Raw genomic sequence first — 25,736 nt, 5'->3', positions numbered from 1 at the left:
TGAATTTGAAAAACCACTAATAATTGGTTACTGAAGGTGACCTTGGTCTACAGCCCTCACCCCCTTGACCTTTTATATTGAAAATTTAATGACATTAATGTCCCTTATACAGAAATAATCTGACAAAGTTTGGTCAAAACCGGTCCAGCATGTCTGGAGACCTTAACTATGCTAAATCCCGTGATACTGAGGGTGACCTTTTAAGCTGAAGATTTAATAGCATCAATTTTTACTTTCCAGACTGGAAAGTAAAAATAGTACTAGACTGGAAAGTAAAAATTCATGTGGACAAATGCCTTACTTTGATTCATTTTCTCTTTGTCCTCCAATTTGTGTGTTTTCAATAAGGATTTATAACTTAAAAATAGATTGAGATGTTCTAATAAAATCTGGTTTACATGCACCATACAATATCTTCAACAAAATAAATAATTTTGAACATTTTACCTTTGAAAAAGCAAAATGGCGGCCATTTTAATTTTTTAATCATTAATATCTTTGTAAATATTAATTTTATCAAATTATATTGATTAGATAAAATATAAGGCCTCTTGTTGTGAACACCTCATTTGTTTAAATTAGTTGATGAATAGCTGAAATTGTTAGAGGATCATACAAATTATGCAGACTCACAATTTTATGTCTGTTTTCACTTAAGAGTATTAATAATTAATTTTAATTTAATGAACTTATTTCATTTATTTTGATGTTCTGAGTTCTACAAGTCTGGGCAACATCTTCTGGGACATTTTGTAAGTGTAGCTTTAAAAAAAGGAAGAAAAAATCTTTGTTGGTTTTTTTAATATAATATATAATATTTTTGAATAATGCAATTTTTTTTTTTTTTACTTTTAAGACCATAATGGATCACTTTAGTTCTTTTTTTTGGCAAGTTCTTTCTTTTTTTGCTGATTTGTTGTTTTTCAGCTTTTCTTTTTTGCCAGTAATTTCTAAGGGTTCAGATCTTCTTGCCCTTTCTTGTTCAGAGTACACCCGGCTTATTGTTTTGTTGGGTTTTGATAGGAATCTTGTTTCTTTATTTTTTAATTTCTCATAGTTTCCGGTTTTCGTTTTTAGGTTTTCACGGGTTATGTCTAATTCCTCCATGTCTTTCTGCACTTCGTATAACCAGGTCGGTCTGCTTTTCTTGTTCCAGAAAAGTTCGATTGTCCGTCTGATAAGTCTGGTCTATTCCATTCTGAAAATATGCCCTAGAAAGGAAATTCTCTTCTTTCTAAATTTATTAGTTATCGGGATGATCGTTTTGTAAATAGATTCGTCTGGAATAATTCTCCAAATCCCGTCTTTTTTAATGTTTTTCCCGATGCATTGTTGTAGAATCTGTCTTTCAATCTTTTCCTGTTTGTCGGTAAACCTTGTCTGGTACGGTCCAAATATGGTTTCGCATCCGTAAAGTATTTCTGGTCGGATAACTGAGTTATAATGTCTTATTTTTGTGTTTATGGACATGCATTTTTTGTTACAGATGTTTTGTGTTTTTATTGTGGCTTTGATGAGTTTATTTATTCTTTCATTCCAGTTTGGATTTTCTTGGAGGTTGTGTGTGATGTTTTCCCCCAAATATTTAAAGTTTTCTAGTAGATGAACTTCCAATAGAGTTCTTTAAAAGGTTGGAACCAAAAAATGTGAAGAACATACAACTATCAGCTTAATATCACATGCTACAAAAATAAGCTTAGCATTATGAAAAGAAGGTTGATTACAAAAATGGAGGAGAATGCTGGAGAAGAACAGTTTGGATTCAGAAAAGCAGAGGAACAAGAGAGACTGTAGGGCTGATCAGAATGATAGAAGAGAGATGTTTTGAAAGAGGAAGAGGATTGTGTTTTATAGATATGTCTAACATAATACAGTGGGAAAAGTTATTTGAGATTCTGAACGAAAAGAGAGTTGATTAGAACGGTAGGAAATTGATCAGAGAATTGCATATGAAGCAAAAAGCAGTTGTGAAAATAAATGAGAATCTCACAAATCGGTTAGAATTAGACGGAGGAAAGGCTGCTGTTTATCACCAACACTGTTCACTCTTTATGTTAAGGAAATATTGAAAGAAATAGTGGAAGGCTAAAAAGAAGTAAGCATAGATGGAAGGAATATAAATTGTGTCAGATATGCTGATGATCTGTTGATTGTAGCTAAAGACACTCAGACATTACAAGGAATGACAAAAGCATTGGAAGTACGGATGAACGAATATGGGATGAAAATAATTGTGAGGAAAACAAAATTTAGGAAGGCGAGTGAGAGGAAAGATAAGGATCTTGTTACAGAAGGAAAAATTGAACAAGTAGAAAGATACAGATATCTAGGGACAATACTAACTGAAGAGATTAAGATGAGAACTGTAATTGCAAGTCTTTTTGAGGAAGTCTTTTTTTAGAAAGAAAAACCTACTCTGCAGCAACATGGATCTCAACCTGAAGACGAGATTGGTAAAATGCTATGTTTTGAGAATATTTTTTACGTTAGTCAAACATGGACACTGGGGAAAAATGAAAAAGATAAGATTGAGGCTTCTGAGATGTGGGTCTAGAGGAGGTTGAGAAGATAATATGATTGGACAGAGTAAGCAATAAAAAAGTATTATGAAGAATAAATGAGAAGTAAAGATGAGATGAAAAGAAAAGCATGGGAGCAGAAACAGATGAAGGTAACAATGGTGCTAGGGACCTGCCAACAGGCAGAATATCTCATGCAAGTATAGCTAAATCACATGATAAATCCATTTATTAATTAGATGTGGGTATTAGTGGCTAATGACCATAGTATTCAGTACCATAAAAAAGATACAAGAGAATACTTTATATAAGAAATAAAAGTTTGTACTTTTCTTATCAATTATTTCTGAACAAATAGTTATAATTGCAGATTTTAATTTGATTTTATCTTTTTTAAGAGAGTTTAATAACAATATCATACAAATGAATAACACAAATAAGCCTAATAACAGAGCACAGCTGCCAGATACACACATGCATCTACAGAAAAAGGGAAAGACAGCAATTAAGAAAAGTTTTATTAAATTAAAAATGTTTAAAGAATCAACAGTAAAAATATTTGAGATACTTTTTTGTGATCATTAATTCCATGATCCTTGAGAAAATGTTGATAAAATGATACCGGAGTTCTCATTGGACTCATAAATAATATATTTTTAATTTGGAATTAGATTTCCAATACTGTTTTTCATGCACATTAACATGAATTTATTCATATATAACAGTGCATACCTGCACAACAGAATTCTTTTTAGATGTATTTAGAATTTAAAAAATTAAGATGTAATGTTAATGCATTGATTACGAGTCACAATCAGATTTTTTAATATAATCTGAATAACAGGGTCATAATATCATAACCTAAATTTATTACATTAGAACCCTTTACTGTAAGTAAAAAAATAAAAATAAAATAAAAGCTGTCAATCCCTTAACTAAATAACAAATAACAATTTTTAAATATCCATTGATAGAGCATATATTTTTTTCTTTATATCAACAAGATGAAACTACAAAACCATTTCAACAACAAATAAATAAACATCAACTGGAATAACTAAGCATGCACACAACATTTATATCGCAAGCTTATTCATTTTTATTTTTATCAGGTTAATAAAAAAAAGAAGATATATTCAGTCAATATAAGAAGAAATTTGAATCTGTAACAAACCCTGTTAACGCATGTTTCTTCTCTTCATGTTAAGTGTTCTGGCTAAAATTTACATCGGCAACATTGTAAACAAAAATTCTAATTCTACACAAAAAGGATTATTACACGTGTTAGTGAATTGAATGATTGCAGTATATTGAAATATAAAGAAAACCCAGTAAAATTGACTTATTAATTTTGATAATTGAGAAAAATCAATTCACTATATAGAAGGAATATAAAAATTCTTATCACTGATACGTGTTTAAATCTATGAAAAATTTATGATACATGTCATACAACTTTAACAATAATTCTATTTTTAACATATAAAAGAAAATGTAAATATTGACCGACATTATATGCTACAGAGAATTGTAAAAAAGAGTTCTTAAAAGATTATGTTAACATATTAAATCATAATTTACAGTAAATTGCAGCAAATTAAACAAAATATTAAGTATTAAACAATCAATTCAAAAAATATATATTTAATGGTTAAATAATTTATTTAAATTTCATATTATACTGTTAATAACAGAATGTAAAGCCTAATTAAAGCTCTTTTTTTTTTGTCTTCAGTCATTTGACTGGTTTGATGCAGCTCTCCAAGATTCCCTATCTAAAGCTCAATAGTGGACTTATTGAGATCCAGACTGACCACTGATGTTAGGATACAGGGTGCAGAGAAAGCGGAACAATTTACATCTATCCTGAGGGACAAGGCTGCCGACCTTCACGTTGATATAAAAGGCAGAGCTGGAAGGAGAACTGTTGTGCACGTCCGAGATGTCGAGCATGACACAACAGAGCAAGAGGTTATGGCCGCCATTATAAAACGCGTGGGTTCTAGCGAGGAAGTCAAGATAACATCCATGAGGAAAGGTTTTGGCGAGACACAAAATATTACGGTCATGACCTCTTATAGAGCGGCATGCAAACTGGTCGAGGAAAGAATAAGAATCGGATGGATTAGTTGCCGGGTGTACATCCGGGAAGATGAAGACAGGTGCTACCGTTGTTGGGGCACGGGCCATAGAAGGCACGAATGTAAGGGCCCAGATAGGCTCGATTTGTGCTTCAACTGCGGTAGCAGAGGTCACAAGATAGCGGATTGTCTTGAACCTAAGCAATGCCTCGATTGTAAGAGCAATGAACACAGGACTGGAGCATGGCAATGTAAGAAAAAATTGCATGATTAGGACTATGTTAGCGAATGCCAATAGGAGTATTCTCGCTCACGACTTAATTAGTCGTGTTGTTGCAGACAAGAACGTAGACCTCCTTGTGGTCACCGAACCCAATAAATATGAAGCTGCCAAACTTAGATGGACTGTTGATATGTCGGGAGATGTTGCCATTATGGATGTAAGTCATAGTATACAATGGAATTTCAAGTTTAGAGGTAGTGGCGTGGTGTCTGTTGAGACCGAAACAACTCTATTCGTGGGTGTGTACATTTCGCCCAACATTGCGATCGCGGACTTTACTAACTTCATCGACACTTTACAAGATGTGATTACCAATTCAACCAAGAGGATCGTAATGTTGGGTGATTTTAACAGCAAAATGGTGGCGGCTGGCAGTCGACACACCAACAGGAGAGGACAGATCCTTGCCGAACTCCTGGAAACTGCCGGCTGCATCTGCATTAATGACGACACGCTCACATACGTAGCGAGAGGTCATCGGTCGGTGCTTGACCTCACCATCCTGGACTGTAGGTGGAGGAGGAATCAGTACCAGTGGATGGTTCTCTCAGAAGATATAGCGAGCGATCACCGCGCCTCTATCTTGGATCTGAAAGACGTAGATTTCAGGCGTGAAGTGCACTTCCCCCCACCGACATTCTCATCAGTACAAATAGAGCAAATCGTCAACAGGACTGCAAGTAGACTGTCTGATAGACATCAACAATCACCTGAGGCTTTATCTAATATAATAAAGCAGGAAATGGACAGAATGGCAGCTAACAATACAAGGAGGCGCTCCGTATATTGGTGGACTGCTGAAATTGAAGCAGACAAGAGCTCCAGTCCCTTAGGAGAAGGAAACAACGTATTCTTAGAAATAACAGAGAAGGGTACCAGGAAATAGCCAATAGATACCTCGAGGCAAGAAGAACGCTCAATAAGGCTATTAAGAGACGTAAAAAGGATTGCTGGATCAGGCTCTGCGAAGAGCTTGACAGCAATCCCTGGAGCCAGGCATATCGTATTGTGACCAAAAAGTTTGGGAGACGTATGCCTATCCTCAATAAGACCAGTGTTGCAAGGGAGGTAGCCAGGTTGTTCCCGCATACAGTGCCTGATATCGTGAGATCCACACCTTGCGACAATAGAAGATTCACCGTGGAAGAGCTACAACTTGCGGCGAGGAGTTTGGCAACCAAAAAGAGCCCTGGCCCGGACAAGATTCCCGCGGCAGTGATCAAGGGGCTGGTTCAGAAGGCTCCCTGGGAGATGCTCGAGATTGCCAGCCACGGCATGGAGAACGGAGACTTCCCCGACTGCTGGAAGGAGGCCAGAGTGGTATTCCTACCTAAAGGCACCTCTTCGGAGGAAGATATAACCTATAGACCCCTGAGCCTCCTTAACATGATGGGGAAGGTAGTAGAAAAGATGCTGGCTGGCCGCATCATCAAAGAACTAGAAGACGGAGTCGGAATCAGTCCTAACCAGTACGGGTTTATGCGGGGGCGATCCACCGTGCAGGCTATCTGCCGAATTTCGGGATGGGCCGACGAGGTGAAGAGAGGCACTTGGCAAACCAGGAGAATTCCACTGATGCTGTCACTAGACATAAAAAACGCGTTCGGGGCTATTGGTTGGGGTCACATTAATGACGTAATTGCGGCTAGGGGCCTCAGCCCGTACCTGCGTAGGCAAATTGAATGTTACTTGTCCAACAGAGGATGTCTGGTAGAAGCACAGGAAGAAACAGTACATTTTCAAATGCACGGTGGAGTTCCGCAGGGCTCTGTTATGGGGCCGTTGTTGTGGCTGGTGATTATAGATGAACTCCTTCAGAAGGAGTTTCCTGTCGGCTTCCAGGTCCTGGCTTATGCAGATGACCTTGCAGTCCTCGTAGAGGGAAGGACGGTCTTGGAGGTGCAGGAGAGGGTGTATGCGGCCATCGACACTATACAGGAGTGGTTGAGGTCCAGGAGTCTGCAACTGTCTACGGAAAAATGCCGGTGTATTGCCTTTACGGGTAGAAGAGTGCTAGAACCGTTCGATATTTCCATCGACGGTCATGCTATAGAAGAAGCGAATAACATCAAGTACTTAGGAGTTATCCTCCAGAAAAACGGTAGATACACCGAGCACATAGTCGATGTATGCAACAAGGCAGAAAGGATGATAAAAAGTCTAAACATCATTATGTCATCGCAGAATGCCCCTCGGGCCTCAAAGCGCCGTTTACTGGCGACCACCGTCGTGTCTTCGCTTATGTATGCCGTTCCGGCCTGGTGGCGCTCTATCGCCATCAGGCGCAACAAAGAGAGACTGGTGAGGACGCACAGGTGTGTGCTCCTAGGTGTTGTGTCCGCATACAGGACAGTGTCCTATGCCGCCCTGTGCGTGTTATCGGGTACACCTCCTATTGACCTAATCGCAAAAAAGAGGGTGGAGAGGGCACAAGGCAAGCCGGAACAAGAGGTCAGGGATGCCGTTTATAATATCTGGCAGGAAAGATGGTCGCAGGAAGCTGTGGGTCGATGGACGAGAACCCTCATCCCCAACATCAAGCCATGGTTGTCGAGAAGATTTGGTGAGGTTGATCATCACCTATCGAAGTTTTTTACAGGACATGGTTCCTTTAATAACTACCTGTACAAAATAGGAAAGAAAGAAGAGCCGATTTGCAACTACTGCAACGAGATAGATGATGCTGAGCACACCTTTTTTGAGTGCAATAGGTGGGACACACTTAGACATAGTAAGGCACTCACAGGTATAACTCCAGAGACAACAATAGACTACATGCTAAGAAGCGAGTCAAACTGGAATAATTTTGCTAGTTTTGTTAGACAAGTTGTTCTACAGAAATACTCCGATGAGAGAAGACAAGGTGTTGGCTAGAATAGGACTGGGTGGACAGCCTTGCTGGTGAGGTCCAGCATGCTGCGGTGTGTTGGCATTGATGAGCCACCAAGGACTCCACGGGTAACAGTCAGGCAACAGCACACTGAATACTGAAGGGATCCGGCGCCGCGTCGCGGCGAACTGGGTCTGGCGTGGTGTCCAAAAGGGCAATATTAATAAAGAACTCTCAAAAAGAGCTAACCGGTAGGCCGACCTGCCTTGCCGGTATATAGCCGGTAGGTGGGGAGGCCTATTTGAGTTTAAAGACACTCCCCTGGGCGGCGTAATACCAACAAGTCGGTCCGGCCCAGGGAAGCTGAGAGAGAAAAAAAAAAAAAGAAAGTGAGTATTGAACTACTTTAAGGAGTGCGATCTGAGGGCAGGTTGTTTACTGACTTCTCTTTGTGTTGGGTCGAAGAATATGTAGATGTTGAACGTTATTACAAGTCCTGCCAATTTAATCACGTAGTTGAACTGTGTAAAATCTAGTGGTAGTGTGCTTCCACTTTGGGGATGAGAGACATAAACGAGAGCAGTATCCTAAGTAGTCAGTGCACCCGGCTTGTGCTAACTGCAGATGTCTGCAGTAGTACCGTAAGCACTCTGTAAAAATTAAGTATTGTGCGTGTTATAATGATGGTGTCGTAATGTATTACAATTGAATATCGTTAGATTGCTAAAATTTGGCAATTAAATGCGTAGGGTGCTTACATTGCGCAGATTTAACTTGGCTAGATCGCCATGCGTAGGGGGTTGGTTGTTGTATTGTTGCAGCTTCCTTTGTTGGTTAAAGGATCATCTACATAAGACATCATTTAGCTCGGAGAGGACCACGATGATGCTTTTCAAAGGCCGTTTGGCGGTGAGGCTAAAGTTTAGATGGTATTATAATTATATAATTTCTGTTTAGTATAAAAACTGGATATAACTTTTAAATGTAGCAATATATTATGCAATAATTACAGCACTGTAAGATTTGAAAAGAAGTCAGTCTCATTAGGACTATTTGTTTATATGTACTTAAGTACATATAATCTCATACAATCTCATTCTATTCAAAAGCTCATTTATACATTGCTTGGTACATCAACAATAACAACAACCAAGACTAAAATTTAGTAACCATTTAATCAACCAGTCACAATAAAATACAAAAGCTACAAATGGCAAATATATATTACTAGTGAATGGCAACTAGAAAAGGTAACTAACATTAATTAACCGCTTAAAAGATTTTAACATTCAACCATGAACATATTTTTCTTAATTTTTTTTGAGCAATTTTTTTTAACAAATCATTTTTCCTATGAGTACTAAGACTGTTTTAGCACTAAGAAACTTAATAAAAATCATAATTAATAACATCACTTAATAAATACTACCTAATAACAAATAATTACTTGCATTAAGGGGTTAGAAAAAAAAAATCTTAAAATTATATTATTTTATTATGAATAATTATTATAATATTTAAGATATAATTATAATAAGTTATTCATAAGTGCACTTGTACCTTTCATTCGATACAATATACAATTTTATGATATAAAAAATTGATTATATAAAAATAATTCTTTGTAATAAAAATTTGTATAAAAAAATTCTTTTTATACAAAATGTGAGATGTAATTTAAAAAATTATTTTTCTTATTCTACATGCTACAATAACATGAAATTATAATAGTGATGTTAACCGGTAAGTATTATAAACATATTACAATAATAAAGGCTTATAAGTGAATATACAAAAATTATTACAAACTAATAAACTGTTTAATAAATCGATGGGTTAAGAAAAAAGGTAAACATAGCAAAAGTTTAAATTCTACGTAATATTATATAAACTAATGAAATAAGTATTTTATTAACTTTACATTGCTAAAAAAAGCTATTGCACAATAAGCATTCATGAATTATATATCACAAAAATCAGTGATGCCCAAAAAAATTTGGCATTTCATAAAGATGGAGATAGCAATCAACAAGTAAAACAACTCTCAGCTGGTTTTTAGTCATGACCAACAGCAAATGACACTTAATAAATTCATCAGAAAAAACAAAACATTATTAATAATGTCAGTTCTACACACACACACACACACACACACACACACACACACACACACACACACACACACACAAAAACTGATGTAAAAAGCAATTGGTTCAGAAGAATTCCAATTATATTATTGAAAAAGTAAGACTGTAAAAAACTGACTGAAAATGATTTCTTATTTTTTAATATACCTAAAAAAACAAAAATAACTATTGTTGTAAAAATTGTTAACAACTCTCTGAAATACCAAACGAGATGAAAAAAAAAACAGTGGTTAAGGGCCCCCTACATGTACAATCTTGTATGACTGACTTGAAAGTACAAAGCAGTAAATGCATCATCATGTATGAAACACTTGCTGAGAGATATTAGTGTCAACATATATTGAAACTACACATGCTAGTTTGTTGTTGAAATTACACATGCATTTTTAAAATACTTGCTTTTATAAACAAGATGACCAACATGTAAAAACTTGTATATGTGCGTACTTACTTCTGCCATTTTGTCAGTACAAACATGTTAAATCACTGTTCTCATCGTATTATTTAGGTGTAATAAAGTGTGTACATACAGTTTTATCCATCCAGGGACGATATCTGTATGAAAATTTTGCGTGTACAAACATTTACGTGGTAATCAAGACAGGTTTAATTTTGTCGCTTATACATTTACTGCATAGTACTTGGTTGGCTGTTTTAGGTAATTTCATAAGAAAGCTATTGCAATGGGTACCATGATTCGAATTCTGGAAAAGTATTTCACTTTCTTGTGGACATGATAACTGTTGTAATTTTGTGTCAATCACTTTCAAATTGATACAAAGACTATATAACAATTCAAAATTTCGGTTAAGTTCGTTAATGGGCAAAATCAAACCATTAGGGTGGAAATGGGGAGGGCTTTTTCGAAAAAACAAAATATCCCTATAACTTTCTTATTAAGTAAAATATAGAATTTGTTTAAAGTTCCTTTTAATCTTTGGATAAGAGCCTAAAATTTATCTACGTAAAGATTTTTGATATCACCAACCACTGGCCCAGAGGGTGGAAAAAATGGGGTTTCTAAAAAAAAAATCATATCTCCCTTAATAGCTACAATATTGAATCGGTTAGAAGTGGTCATTAGTTCTCTAAAAATTACCTAAAACGTTTGTCTGAAACAAATTTTGATATGACTAACCCTTACGGCAAGGGATGACCAAAATGTTGCTGGAATTACATATACTAAACATGTAAATCTTTTCCACATGCAACCACTGTAATATTGAGTAAATTTGAAGTTTTTATTAACTTTAGGGTGGAAATCTTTTTTATCCCCTACTTAACACCAGTGAAATCTACCTCCGAATTCCGGTGTCCCGAAAGGGATTTTTTCTCTATATCAGATCCTTCTTTTTTTGTTGTGTTTTTTCTAATTAATTTTTTTCTTTAATCAATTTAAAATATGTGATGAGAAATTATCCTAAAGTGTTTATTCAAGAATTTATTGAACTATATTGGAGTTACGCTTGTCTTTGGAAGATAAAAAGTAAAGAATATAGCAACAGGGATCTACAGAACACCCGTCTATTCTGATATGGTAGAAAAAATGAAGGAAACTGAACCAAGCACCTGGTCAAAGATCTGGTGATCTGAAAAATAAATTCTTTATAAACCGCATTCAGAAGAGAGTTAAAATAGTTGTTGATCAAAGTGCAGTGGAGCTTTCCAAATTGTGTGGACAAGCCCCCATCTCTAGTACAACGATCTTTTATTTACTGGGGACCAGGAAATATAGCAAGAAAGTAAATCCTGTTTGGATCCCAGTGATATGGATCAGAAGAACAAGGAGAGGAAGGAGACAATATTATAGCAAAAATTAACGAGATATCTTGTTTTAATTAATCAATCTAAATATTTCAAAAAATAAATTTACAATTTTTTTCTTTTTTTGTATTTACAATTATGTTGAAATATATTATTTATTTCAATGATATTTTAAATTCATTGAATTATTACTGTAATTAGAGAGTCAATGGGAACAAACTAACTATTAAAGTTTATAAACGTTTCTTTAAATTTTTTAATTTAATGACTAGAATAAATAATAAGTACAATAAAGTTATGCTATTTGATCTTGCCACAAAACTTTTCCCTTATTATTAAAGTACTTCAAAAAATACAGTCACAGCTGCTTAGCTTCCTCTGCAACATGTTTGTAATGGCTTACATGAAGACTCGTAAACAAACACCTGGAGGGTGGATCATTCCTCCTATCACCCCTTCTTATTTCACCATTCTCTGTATTTTCTAAATCCAAACTTTGTGGTGGAGTGTATGTCATAACTTGGTGTACCTGGCTCTATGTCCTAGAAAATTGTGTAACACACATGACGCTAAATAGTTTCTTCAATAGTTTCAGGCCTTAAATTAATTGTGGTATGAAAAATTCTGCATCTTTAAGCAAGTATGCCAAATGTGTTTTTCACAACACGTCTTGCACAAGATAATCGATAATTAAACATCCCTATGAAAAGTATTGTTTTGAAATGGTTTCATTATGTAAGTAGACAACATGAAAGCATCGTCACTAATATGTATGGTATACATTTTTTATCCCTACTATTTCGCAGAGGTGATGCCCTCGGAATCTGAATATCATTATCCATTAACTTTTTATAAAACTGTAAATTCAATGACAACTCCATCAGACACTCTTTCATTAACTTCCGTATCAACCATAACAAATTCGTAATTAGCTTTAACAAACCAACCACAATACAATACTACATGACCCTTTATAATTGTAGCAATAACTGCCAGAATTAGGTGGTGGAGTTATCTATATGTTTCCCATAAATGCACCAAAGCAGTGTAGGAAATCCCAAGACAGGTCAAAATCACTTTCAATAAATATCTAACCATTCTTATTCAAAACTTAGAAACTGAAACAAAATATTTCCATTTTTGTTTTAAGAAAGTGAACAAAGCAGTTCTGAACTAACTTAAGCCTTTAAAAACAAGGAAATTAACAAAAAAGGGTAAGTTATACCAAAAACCAATCTTTTACAGAAGGTATATGCCATACTGTCAAAGCCTGAGACGCCTGTAAATATTTGGGCAAAATGTGGAAGTTGTGGAATGTTTTCAGTGGAAGTTGCTCAAAAGTCTCAATTTGCTGGCTGCAAATTGAGACTTTTGAGCAACTTCCACTGAAAAAATTATTAGAAGTTAATAAATAGAACATTAGTTAGTAGAGTTTTAAAATATGGAAACTTAGGTATTTGATTACTTTTAAAACTAGTATTTGTTACATATGATTGATAACAAGCTAAATTGATTTAAAATTAGAAAAAGAAAGTTTGAAGATTATGATCAGCATATTCACTTTTTATGATTACGATGTAGCATTTGAAATATTACAAATTTTTTGAGATGTATAATTTATAAGTGTAATAGACATTCAAAGTTAGAGTTTTCTAAATTAAAGGCAAAAGATGGCTTTCTGAACTAGTACTGTTTGGCCAAAGATAAACCAAACCTGACACAAGAGAGGAGAAACCAAAAAGCATTAGTGTATTCAATGTAGCAACAAGCAATAACATTTTGAATGTCAAAAAGCAAGCTGTAACTCGCATTGAATATGCTGCTGGCAAAGAATGTCAGAATATTCATCATCATGCAATATTATAATAATCAAAGGAGTGCAAGAAAAATTAATTGCAGAATTTAGTAGTGATCCACTTCCCAAGTCATCCATACATAAGCTCATAAAGAAGTTTGAGCAAACTAGATCTGTGCTTGAAAAGAAGCACCAGTACCATCTGTAAAAAGGGCTGAGGTGTAGAAGGACAATGAACAACATGCCAGTACCTCCTAAAAGACCTTAACCTGAAGTTGTACAAGATCATCGCTTTACAAGAGTCAAAACTTACAGACCATATATATATATATCCATGCATCTACATAGTGAAGAAATTTCACCAATTATCACAGTATGTTAATAAAATTAAATTAAAAAATGTAGAATTGCTTTAAAAAAATAAAATGTGCTTACAAAAAAAAAAATAATAGTTATCAGAAAACAGAAATAAAATTTATCTTGTAAGAAAATTAAATTGCAATTCATTTAACATCCCATTTGAGTTATAAATAATTACTTTTTATTTAAGTATGCATTTTTTAATTTTGAAGAAGATTTTAAATTAATATTTCCGTATAACATTATTTTAAAAATAAACAGAACAATTTCTACTCATGTTAAAATATTTTCTACTGTGCATTTGTGCAGCTTCTGGCATTGACTAGCTTTGTTGTTATTAAATTTATTGTTCAATTTGTCCTGTAACTGTATTTACAACAGTTCCAAGTAATTGTTGCCAATCCCAAAAAATACTGTTCTATAACACTTTTGTTTCCCATCCTATCTGTTTTCACACGATTGTGTCAAATGTATTATTACAGTTTAGTTAGCTGTAAGATTATAGGAGAAACACAATTCCTTTAACTGATATTCATCTTTGTACAAATCCTCAATTGAGACTTACTTTGTCAAAGTAGTTTACTGTTGACTAAGAAAATAATACTAATACTAAAAACAATGATAAAAGTATAAGATGTTCTATTATCTAATATAATAGTTCATCATCAAACCTAATGCGACAAATTAATTAAAGTTTAAAAGGAAAGCCACTTGGAAACCAATGCTTTATTGATCAATTTTTTGGATGAAGAAATTTAAGGTTCGATTAAATTCTGATAGACACTACTAAAAAAAAAAAAAAATTTTAAAGAAGTTTCAAAATGAAGTGAATATTTCTAAATGTCATATATGTATTAGTACTGCATTATACAAAAAAAAAAAAATTAATAAATAAATACACCAAAAACACTAACCAACCAAATGGTGAGATTTTTAAAGATTATTACTTTTCCTGTCAAAAGCTTTTCATTTGGATGATACTTTTTTAATAATCAGGGGAAAAATGTTTACATTTTTAATGAAATGTTCACACATTCCACCTCAGCCACTAAAAATTTTAAATTACTTGCCACAATCAAAAGTGTAATGTTTTTATAATATAGGTTATAAAATACTTGAAATATATTATTATTATAATAAAATATTTATCTTAATATATAAAAATAACAATTTTAAAAGAAAACCAAACTTACAAAAAATAAATTTCAATCAGAAAAATTAAATTAAAAAAAGTAATTTTTTAACTATTAAACGACTATTATTAACTATATAAACGACTATTAGTTAATAGTAATAGACTATTAACTACTTAATGTAGTTACATTAAGTAGTTAATAGTCGTTTTCTACATCTGTTAAATGCTAAAGCAATGTAGTTTTCAAAGTTTCCAAAATCAAAGGCTTGTTTGAAATGTAACTGTAACAGGGAATTATTTCATAAGTTGCCAGAGTTCATGTTATCACCATTGCTCTTCTATCTGTCTATTATTCTAATCAGAAACACATTTCTTTTGCATGATAACGCATCAGTACATTGATACATATATACTTTTCAAGAACGTCCTTGCATGGCAAAATGTGTTGTCTTTGGACCATTTATCATATTATCCTAATAGGGACAGATTCACTAAATTGTTTCATCACTCGAAACTGATCAGGTAGGAAAGCAATACAAGGATGTTGATGACACTGCTAATAAAACTGCTAATAAAAAAACTGAAAGGGGTTTTTAAGAATGAAATCCAAATCATCAATTATGACCAAATCAATATTTGGTCATATATTGAAATATCAAATATATATATTATATATATATTATATTATTATCAAAATTTTTGGTTTTCCATGCAAAGCTGGACAATTTTTGCTGTTGAGCTGTTGCCATATTTCACTACATTTCACCCTCTCTCCATCATATGTTACAATAGAATGCCCATTATCTGACTCACCATGTGACATAACAATGACAACACATGAATCAGCTTCATTATGTTCAGCTTTCTGACAGAAACTCTTAACTTCTTCCAAAAAAGTCTTTAAAAATATAAACAAAAATAAATTGTAACTTTTATAAATCTAAGTATAATTATAGCAATTTTTCTAAGACCTAAAGATAAAGCAACATTTTTTTATATATACAGTAAACAATTAATAATACCATAACATTCTGCCATAAATTTCTTTCCTCATATCTTAAGAACACTCATTTTGTATTAATCCAACCTATTTTTCAACCTCCTCCTGTAACATCATATTTAGGTCTCTCTCTATTCCTTTCCTTTCTACTTTTCTTACTGTCTGTATTTTGCTACTATGAAGTCCTTCACTCTATATCAGTTCATAATTAAGAAAATTTAATAACAATTTTTTCATTATCACTGACGGTAAACATACCTCAACACATTTAAAACAATTTTAAATTATGTTTTTTAATTTAATTTCACAAAAAATGTTCTGATGAAACAGATCTCTATGAAAGTACTAAATGGGGGAAAAAAACCAAAGTAGTAAGTGAAAAAATTAATTTTCTTCATAGTTATGAAGAAAATTAATCTAAGTTAGATATGTTATTCACAAACCCATATTATTGTTGCATGGATTAAAAGCATTAATACTTTATATACATCAATTATTAACCTCTTTTGAAATTAAATAATGTAGGGGAAAAGAAGAAAGAGAAACATTATTGGCCACATTACACGGCAAGAGGAAATTATCAAAAATGAGGGTTTTGAGATGTCCTCTGTTGACAGAGAGGAAGGTCCCAATATATAAGCCAAATAATGAAAAATATAAATTGTAATATTCATGAAGATATAAGAAGGATCAAAAGAGATCCATAGAGAGGAACAGCTGCTAAACAATCTACGGATAGAGGACTGAAGAGGGTAAGAGATGAAGAAAATTGATCTTAGACTCACTTCATGAAAAAAATAAAATATGCTGCAAAAAACCATGTAGATCCCGTAAACCCATGTTTCATCACCTGTTATGACAAGTTTCAGTAGTTCTGCACATTGTTGACTGCATTTAGTTACTCCTCAGCAACTTCCATTTGCTGCTGTTTTAGTTTGAAATTTTGTAACAAATTTTGCTGTCACACGTTTCATAACCAAAACATCCCAAAACATTTCATGGTATGAGCCAATCGATATCCCAACATCATCAGTGATCATTCATAATCATTTCTTTCACTTTTTCCCACGTTTTCATCCGCTGTTGATGTGCTGGCGTGTCTAGGGTGCTTTACTCATAGCAGACTCACCAAAAGCAATATTTAAAAGTTTTAAAACATTGCTACACTTTATTCCATTATTATAGCATAATTTAATACAAATTCTCTGATCCATTATTTATATAAATAAACAATCGCCAATTGTACCAAAACACATGTTATCCTTTTGACAGCTGAACACAGCTCCAATATGGCTAAAAATGTACAGATACTTTTCAAGCATGACCAATACAACAATGAAAAATTTCCAAGAATTGGACTAATACAATCCGTGAAATTTCAAAATTCTCGTTACTTTTTGAACACACCTTGTAAATTTACATACCAAAACAATTTAAAACTTAAAACATTTTTACACTTTCACAATAAACTTATACATTTAATAACAATACCTGGCAAAAGTTTATTAAAAATATTTTGATAAAAGAATTATACAAGTTTAAACACATACATCGGTCTTTTACAGATTTAGTTAGATGAACTCAAAAAAAAGATGATTTTGTAAGAGTACACCGATAAAAAATTTTATCAATTAAGACAGGAAGACAGATAATGCTACTGTCTTTCACAGCTAATATTTCATCAATGAAATAGGATAAATAGTGCAGCGAACAAACTCTTAATTAGTTCATATTGTTTAAATTTTAGCATTTCATTCCTGGAAGGAAAATTGTGGTTTCTTAACAATTTTTGATATACTTCTTTAGTAGATGAATTTGATGGTAATTAATCTATCTGAACGTTGATAGGCGTTAATTAATCTATTCTGACTTCATTTTACTATGAAGTCAGAATATGAGCTTGACATGGTGAAACAACCTAGATTGCACCACCTACATGAAGTAAATATTTGTCCTTTTCAATTAAGGAACTTCCATTTATCAAAAATTCTTACTTTATATGAACAATGGTATATAACATCTAGTTATAACTAGATGTATATAACATGTGACATATATGTAAGCTAATTTTTTTATTATTTTACTCGTTCAATTTGAACATTTTTAGACCAATAGTTTTCTAGTCATTAATCATTTAAAAGAATTACCTATTTAAATAAGAATAAAATGTTTTGAAGATGTGTAATAATATACGAAGAGTAATAAAAGGTGACAGAACAGGTTTAAAATTTCCACGTCCCAAACAAAATGAACATATATTAATTGTGTTGTCTTTTCTAATTAATTAAAAGCTAGTTGGTTTTACAAAAAACTTTCAATTTCAAGGGAGATCTCATTTTACTTCTCGATGACATTTGTAAGACCCATAAACTACTTAATTACTAAAATTAAATCTCAAAAAAACTGAAAGAAACGTTCCTTTTTCTTTAGAAAAATTTACCTTTTTATCAGAAATTAATCTTTTCAATAACTAATGTCTTATTTTCTTCCCTCTTTATGAACTGTTAGCCAATCTCAGTTAAAAATGTTTAATATATCTATGAACAGGCTTTTTAATAAATCTGCATACAATTTCGTTGACATCTGTCGTGCATACACAGATTTGTTATTTGATTAGCCAAACTTTACCTTAACTTTAATCTTACTAATAAGGCATGGAACTTCTGTTTCCAAATTACCGTATTTATTTGAGTACCCCCGCACTTTTTTCTGGAGAGAAAAAATAAGAGTGTGGGGCTTGCTTGAAACATAGCCTTTAGCCAGGATAATTTATGTAAACGTTTTCTTAGAAATACCTAAATTCAGTCGCATAAATATTGCTACATTAGGCTTTCATTTATCAATACTGGATGCCACTTATACAGAATACATCCTTAATTATTAACAACATCCTGTTCATATGATCGATAGGAAGGAAGTTACAGTATTTTTATAAAACTGATTCATTTTTTATAGGCTGTACCCGGTTCTAATGATACTACAGTTACAGTATCAGTTACCCATCGTCATCTTCTCTATTCGTCATTGTCATTGTACTGTTTATATATGTGGACAGTTATGTGCATTTTATCTGGTTAGTTTATTTTATAAAGTTTAGTACAGTGGTTTATTTTAATTACGACATTAAAATGAGTACAAAAGGACAGCATCTATGATCTTTTACAGTAAATGAAAAACTGCACGTTATAGAAGAGGCTGAAAAAATTGGAAATCGGGCAGCAGGAAGAAAATTTGACATAGATGAAAGCTGCATTCGAGACTGGTGTAAGAAGAAACAACTTCTGGTGAAAGGCACTGGTAATAAAAGGGCTTTTCATGGCTTAAAACCAAAATACAGACATAAAAAAAAAATTCTTTGACTTTGTTATGGAAAAAAGGAAATGCGGTTATGCTGTTACGACAGAAATGAGTCAATCATATGCTCATGAAATCGCTAAATCATTGAATAAAGTTGATTTTAAAGCAAGCCGTGGATGGATAACAATTTTTTGCACGAAATGATTTGTCAATAAGACAAAAGACGACCATTTCTCAACGACTTCCAGATGCTTAAAAACAAAAAATATTACATTTTCACAAATATATCATAAATCTTAGAAAAGATAAAGACTATTTGCCTTCTCAAATAGGAAATGCTGATCAAACCCTGTATATTTTGAAATGCTATTTGAACCGTAAACAAAAAAGGTGGAAAAAGTGTTACGATTCGCACTGGTGGTAATGAAAAACAAAGGTGTAGTGTTATGCTTTGCATTACTTCTGATGGATCAAAATTACCTCCGTAGATTATTTTTAATAGAAAAACTCTTCCTACCGTACAGGTAAATGGAGTTATCAGAGCACAAGAATGAGGTTGGATGGACGAAACCTTCATTTTAGATCGGATCAGGTGTGTATGGCAAAAGCGATCAGAAGATTTACTTAATAAAAAAAATACCGGTATGCTTGTAATGGATAGTTATCGGGGGGCATACGACTGATAAAGTGAAAGACATTTTAAAAAAGGGTATGACAGACCAAGTAATAATTCCAGGCGGATTGACATCTGTATTGCAATTGTATTGTCTATTGCAATAGAGATATCAATCCACCTGTTTACTTTACATAAATTATCCTCGCTAAAGACTATGTTTCAAATAAGCCCTGCATCCTTATTTTTTCTCTCCAATTCCAAGAAAAATAGTGCGGGGGGGTACTCGAATAAATACGGTAATTTGAAAGTTATATAGAGCTTCTTTTTTTTTTTTGCTAAAAACAATAGTCATTTATTCTTAGAAAATCAAAAAATCCTCTTCTGTCTAACCAGATATCAGAGTTGCTGTTATGTAACTCAACATAATTTTTTTTGCGTTACAAGAAAGGGCCTTATCATACTTGTATTGCTATTTTTAATTATCAAACCGTTTAAAAGAACTTCCCCTAATTTATTTAAAATAATATTGATAGAACTTCCTTTACAGAAGTAATATTTTACTCTGTTGATGAGTTTTTAAATAATACAATTAAAAAAAATCCTTGAATTTTTCTATTTCTATTTAACATGTTCATAAATATTGTTCAAATAATTTTCAAGAATGCTGTCTACAGTTTGATTTATTTTTTAGTTATTTTCTATATTTATTATCTTCATATATTTTACTTTCTTTAAATTATTAGTATGGATTTTAACCACTTTTTTTAATTTTATAATTAATTGAATATTTTGTAATGATTTTTTAATCAAAATTTTATTAGTTTCTCTTTATCCATTTATGCAAATGATGGGACAGTTCCTATTTTTATTATGGAATAGTGTACATATCTATTCTTTAGAGTGATCTGTGTAATCTATTATTTACTAATGAGAATAAAATCTTTATTTACTGAGATTAAAATACGTGTGAAGTAAAATATGAAAATTTTTTGATGTAATTTTTACTGTATCTGTTAATAATAAATTCAAACTTTATGTATAATAAGTTCAATTTTGACAAAAGTAGCCCTAAAAATTCCTGTTTTTCCTAGTATGCCTACAATATACTCAAATTTCTTGGGAATGGATGGGATCAGTGTGATATTGTTGAATAGTTGGCAAATTACACTTGTATTTAAACATGCTCTTAATTGATGATATCTGATTTTTAATATACTCAGTAAATTTGAAAAATGTAAATCTAAAATTTAAAAAAAAATTAATAAATTAAATTCTTAATTCTGTAAATTAAAAAGTCAAATCATAATTACCAATTAAACAAACAGTTTATGAAATTTCATAATAATTGATTAGTATGTATATTTATTACATGTTAATGCTGTATAAATCTCTACTTGTTTGGATGAGTGGAATGGATTTATACTGCACCATGTGTTTCAAAATGAATATTGAGGTTTTAAAGTTATGTAATATTAGGTTTTACTTACATTGTTAAATTACACATGAAATGAAAGAGCAACTCAAACAGTTTTTCCTCTAAGTGTTCAATGTGAGCACCATTCATCAAACGTGTCACATTCAACTGATAGGAGAGTTCATCCGTACTTTAATCAGCAAGTCTGGAGTAATTGATGTGACAGTTGCTTCAATCCTGTGTCTCAAGTCGGTAGATCTGCTGATAATGGTGATAACTTGATTCTTTATAAACCCTCAAAGAAAAAAAATCAGACGGGGTCAGATCAGACAAACATGGAGGCCACGGCAAACAAGCCCCATCATCTGGTCCCTGGCAACCAATCCAGCGGTTGAGAAGAATTTCATACAGCATTATGCCAATGAGGAGGTGCATCATCTTGTTGCCAAATAAAGTTTGTGGTTCATATTGCAGTTGAGGAAAGAGCCTAGTTGTTACATATCAAGATAGTTCATTCCAGACCACTTGTTTCTGTGAAAAATAACGTACACTTGCCGTCAGGATATGGCACAAAAAACATTCAGTTTTGGGGAGTCTTACTCACACTGTAATATTTTTTGAGGATTTTCTGATCCCCAGATGCATACATTATGAGTGTTTACTTTTCCATTAACATGAAATGTGTATTTGTCACTAAATACAACACAATAAAGAAACTCTTCATTGTCACAGTGCGTCATTTGTGAAGCTAGCATGCAAACCATAATCTGTAGGCTTTAGAACTTGTAACAGCTGTAAACAATATGAACGCAGTTGTAAGCGATTCCTTAAAACTCTCCACGCAGACATCACTGGAATTGCTAATTTGTAGCTAGCTTCCTAACAGATTTCCTAGGACTATATGCCAAAGACTCTTACACGTTCAATATTGTCTTTGGACACACTCGGTCATCCTGTACTCTTCCCTTTACAAATACAGCCAGTGGTTTCAAATTGTTTATACCATCTACGAATGATTTTTGGCCACTCGGGGGATCACAACAGAACTTTAAATGAAATGCATGTTGAACGGTAATTACAGATTCACAACTTTGCAAACTGCAAAATACAGAATGCTTTCTGTTGGGGATCGCCATCTTTGCTACTAGCGCTTTCAAATGGAAGGTACAGAAAACAGTTTATGAGCTTGCACATAGCTAAAACTGTTTGAGTTGCTCTTTTATTTCATGTATAATTTATCAGTTTTTGTCAAACTTCAGAAATATTACTCAGCTTTAAAACCCCGATATTCATTTTGAAACACTCTGTATTTATAAGATTTAGTTCTAGATCCAATTTTTAATATGATCTTTTAAAATAACTGTAAATCATATTGTTAGAAATAAGCATTACTGATATTATTTGGAAGTTGTTAATTAGTTCTCTTAATCCCTATGTAATCTTAGTTAATCAGCTAATTTATTTATTTATTTAGAAACAACAGGCTGAACCCAACAGTTAATTAATGACATAGCGTAACATAAAATTTTCATAATTTATTCATTTTAATTATTAATTGATAATTTATTCTATAATTTTAAATTTACTAAGTTAAATAAGCTAAATTTAATATATAATGATAATAAATTCACTTCATCAATTAAAACTATACGTGTTTTTTTATTACTTTTTTAGAACAAGTTGTTCCAGAAGAAGAAAAAATTAAAGATAAATGTGCTGAAGGAGATAAACCTGAGGTATTTTAATCATTTTTTTATATGCCATAGAAACATGTTTAGTTTCAACATATCTCTTACATCCAATACCCGCCTCAGTTGCCTGTTCTATATTTTCTAATCTTTTATCCCTTTACTGTCTAGTAACCCTGTACACTTCCTTATAGAATTAACTAGTAACCCTTGATGTTATTCTATGTGAGCTTTGTTCTTAAGCTCAAAACTTCTTTATTTCATATGTTATCAATGCCTTTCATTTTCAGTTTTCAACATCTTTCTGCAATACTTTTTCTGAAAAGTATGTGTTCTTTATTTTTCTGCCATCCTACAAATCATGTTTTGTTGCTAGAAAACACTATACCTCATAAAAATATTTTTAATTCATTAATTTATATTTGATTCAAGCAGTTTATTTTTCTGCATAATGGCTTTCCTTGACTCCTATTTTTGATATCTTCTTCAGTTCATTCATTCTTTTCAATTTTCCCACATAAATGGTGGAATTTATATTCTACTTTTGAAATTTTATAGAATTTTCTGTTTCATTCTGTTCTGCCAACCTTATTAATTTGCCATTTGCAAATAGAACACACAAGGCTCACTCATGGGTATCCCATGACTCAAACCAATGCATCCATTTGTGTTCACTGTGACTGCCAACTAATGGTACATCACATCCTTGTGGACTGTGTCTGTTATGCAGCATTATGTCAAAAGTTTAAACTAGGGGCTAACATTCAAAATATCTTGGGGAACAATGCAACAATGTTATCAAATGTCATGATTTCTTAAGGGCTTGCATCTAGATTCAAAAATTTGATTATTCATTCAGTCAATTTATTTTTCTTGTTCTTTTAAGTTAAATTTTAAATATTGCATTTCATTGTGGTTTTATTTTATTTTGAGCATGTGACAGGCGTTTTCATCTACACTGTGTTTTTGTATTATTGTTGTTATTTTTAAGTTAATATTTAATTGTTTACTATATAAATATTGTGTTTGGTCACTGATGACAACACTTCATTGTGTGCCCAGGAAAAATACGTTCTGTCAACTTAATATTTAACTCATTGTCTTTATTTTTATTATATTTGATAAGTTTACTTTAAAACTGAATTTTTAGCCAGAGTATTTGTATCATCTGTGAATCTTAATATTTTGAATTCTCTTTTCCTGATTTTTAATCGGTTCTCAAATTTTTTAGTTTCACTATTATATTGTATCTTTCTGTTACAAATCATAATGTAAAGGGGATTGGTTCATGTCTATCAATGTCTGTTAATGTCATTTTCATGTTCATGTCTGTTAATGTCTGTCAATGCAAAGGAGTTCAAGTCTGTCTCACTCCTTTACTTACTGGAGCTTTGCTTCCTTTCCAATGTACAGTTGTATGTTGATACAAAAGCTTTTAAGTCTTTCAAAATGTACTCGATGTTACTTTTCTAGTTGTTACTTAAACTACTACATTGTTTAGAACTTTTGGGTAGTTTATTTACTATAATCATACAGTAACTGTTTTTTTCTATGACACTGATTGTTATAAACTGTCTATAGAAATGAATATATTTAAAATGATATTACATTAGTTGTTACATTTATATTATGCAAGTTATTATTTTTACAATGAATGAAAATTAAAACATAAAAAACCAACAAAGGGTTCAGTAAGTTTCCTGGCTTTACCTTTCACAAATTTTTACCAGAGGGTATCCAAAAATAACCAGAACCTCATTGTGCCGGTTGGAGTTTCCACGGTATGCAGTTCTCCTGCCAGGAGAGTGTCAAGTGACTTTTTTGTGTCATTCTACCTTCTGGCATAATCTGGGTTATGTCTGACCTCTGTGAATTTTTTTTGCTAAAGCTGTTTATGTTTCACCTGCTTCTCATTTTTTATCATGGTGGACTCCAATGAAAACACTGTTTGATTGTAAATTTTGCATCCTGCTCAGGGAAAAAGCCGCAGAAACTAATGTGATGTTGAAAACATCTTACAAGGATACTGCACGGGTAAAACTCAAGTGTATGAGTGGTTTTTGCATATCAAAAAGGATAAAATGTTGATTGATGATCAACCACATCATTCTGGATGTCTTTCAATTTCCCGAACGGACAGAAATTCTAAAAAATTCACCCATTTGTGCTTGAAGACTGACAATGTATCATAAATTGAAAAGTCTGAAGTAACTTGGAGCCTGGTTTAGTGAATTTTATCGCAAGATTTGGAGACTAGAAGGGTCACTGCAAAGTTTGTGCCTTGGCCCCTGACTGCTCAGCAAAAAGAGGGTTGCTTGGAAGCATGCCTTACTTTGAAAGAACAGCCCCAAACTGATCCAGATCTCATTTCCAAGGTCATTATTGGTGACGAATCATGGCACTATGGTTAATGAACCTGAAATCAAACAACAGTCAAGCCAATGGATGACTGCGGCATTGTCTTGTCCCAAAAAACTTGTCAAATATAAAGACTATGAAAACTCATCAAATATCAAGATAATGGTAATCATTTGTTTTTTTAATGTGAGAGGAGGGTTGGTGCATTCAGAATTCCACCAGGTCAGACTGTTAACCAGGTTTCTTCTTGGAGGTTCTAAGAAGGTTGTGCAACAATTTGCAGCAAAAAATGCCTGATTTGTGGTAGAAGACCAACTGGATTTTCCACTGTGACAATGCACCGCTCACAAAGCTCTTTGTATGCCAGTTTTTAACAAAAAAAACCAGCATGACTCCCTTGCCCCATCACTCTTAGTCACCTGATTTAGCTTTATGCAACTTTTTTTGTT

At 32.8% G+C, this 25,736-nt stretch overlaps 2 protein-coding genes across 2 annotated transcripts in view; one reads left to right on the top strand and one right to left on the bottom strand.

Annotated features, from left to right (window-relative positions):
• LOC142327850 (sodium leak channel NALCN-like) overlaps positions 1-25,736 on the bottom strand; it is a 42,234-nt gene that overhangs the window by 6,802 nt on the left and 9,696 nt on the right. The gene's annotated exons all lie outside the window — the stretch shown is intronic.
• The window catches only part of LOC142327797 (uncharacterized), a 34,299-nt gene that overhangs the window by 8 nt on the left and 8,555 nt on the right, over positions 1-25,736 (top strand). Inside the window, exons 2-4 of the mRNA XM_075371135.1 lie at positions 2,157-2,365; positions 18,870-18,987; positions 22,916-22,977. Coding sequence (XP_075227250.1) covers positions 2,157-2,365; positions 18,870-18,987; positions 22,916-22,977 — 389 coding nt within the window. The remainder of the gene's footprint in view (positions 1-2,156; positions 2,366-18,869; positions 18,988-22,915; positions 22,978-25,736) is intronic.

The sequence above is a fragment of the Lycorma delicatula genome, chromosome 7, assembly GCF_047948215.1.
Source record: "Lycorma delicatula isolate Av1 chromosome 7, ASM4794821v1, whole genome shotgun sequence".
Lineage (NCBI taxonomy): Eukaryota > Metazoa > Arthropoda > Insecta > Hemiptera > Fulgoridae > Lycorma > Lycorma delicatula.
This window is presented reverse-complemented; position numbering and strand designations above follow the sequence as displayed.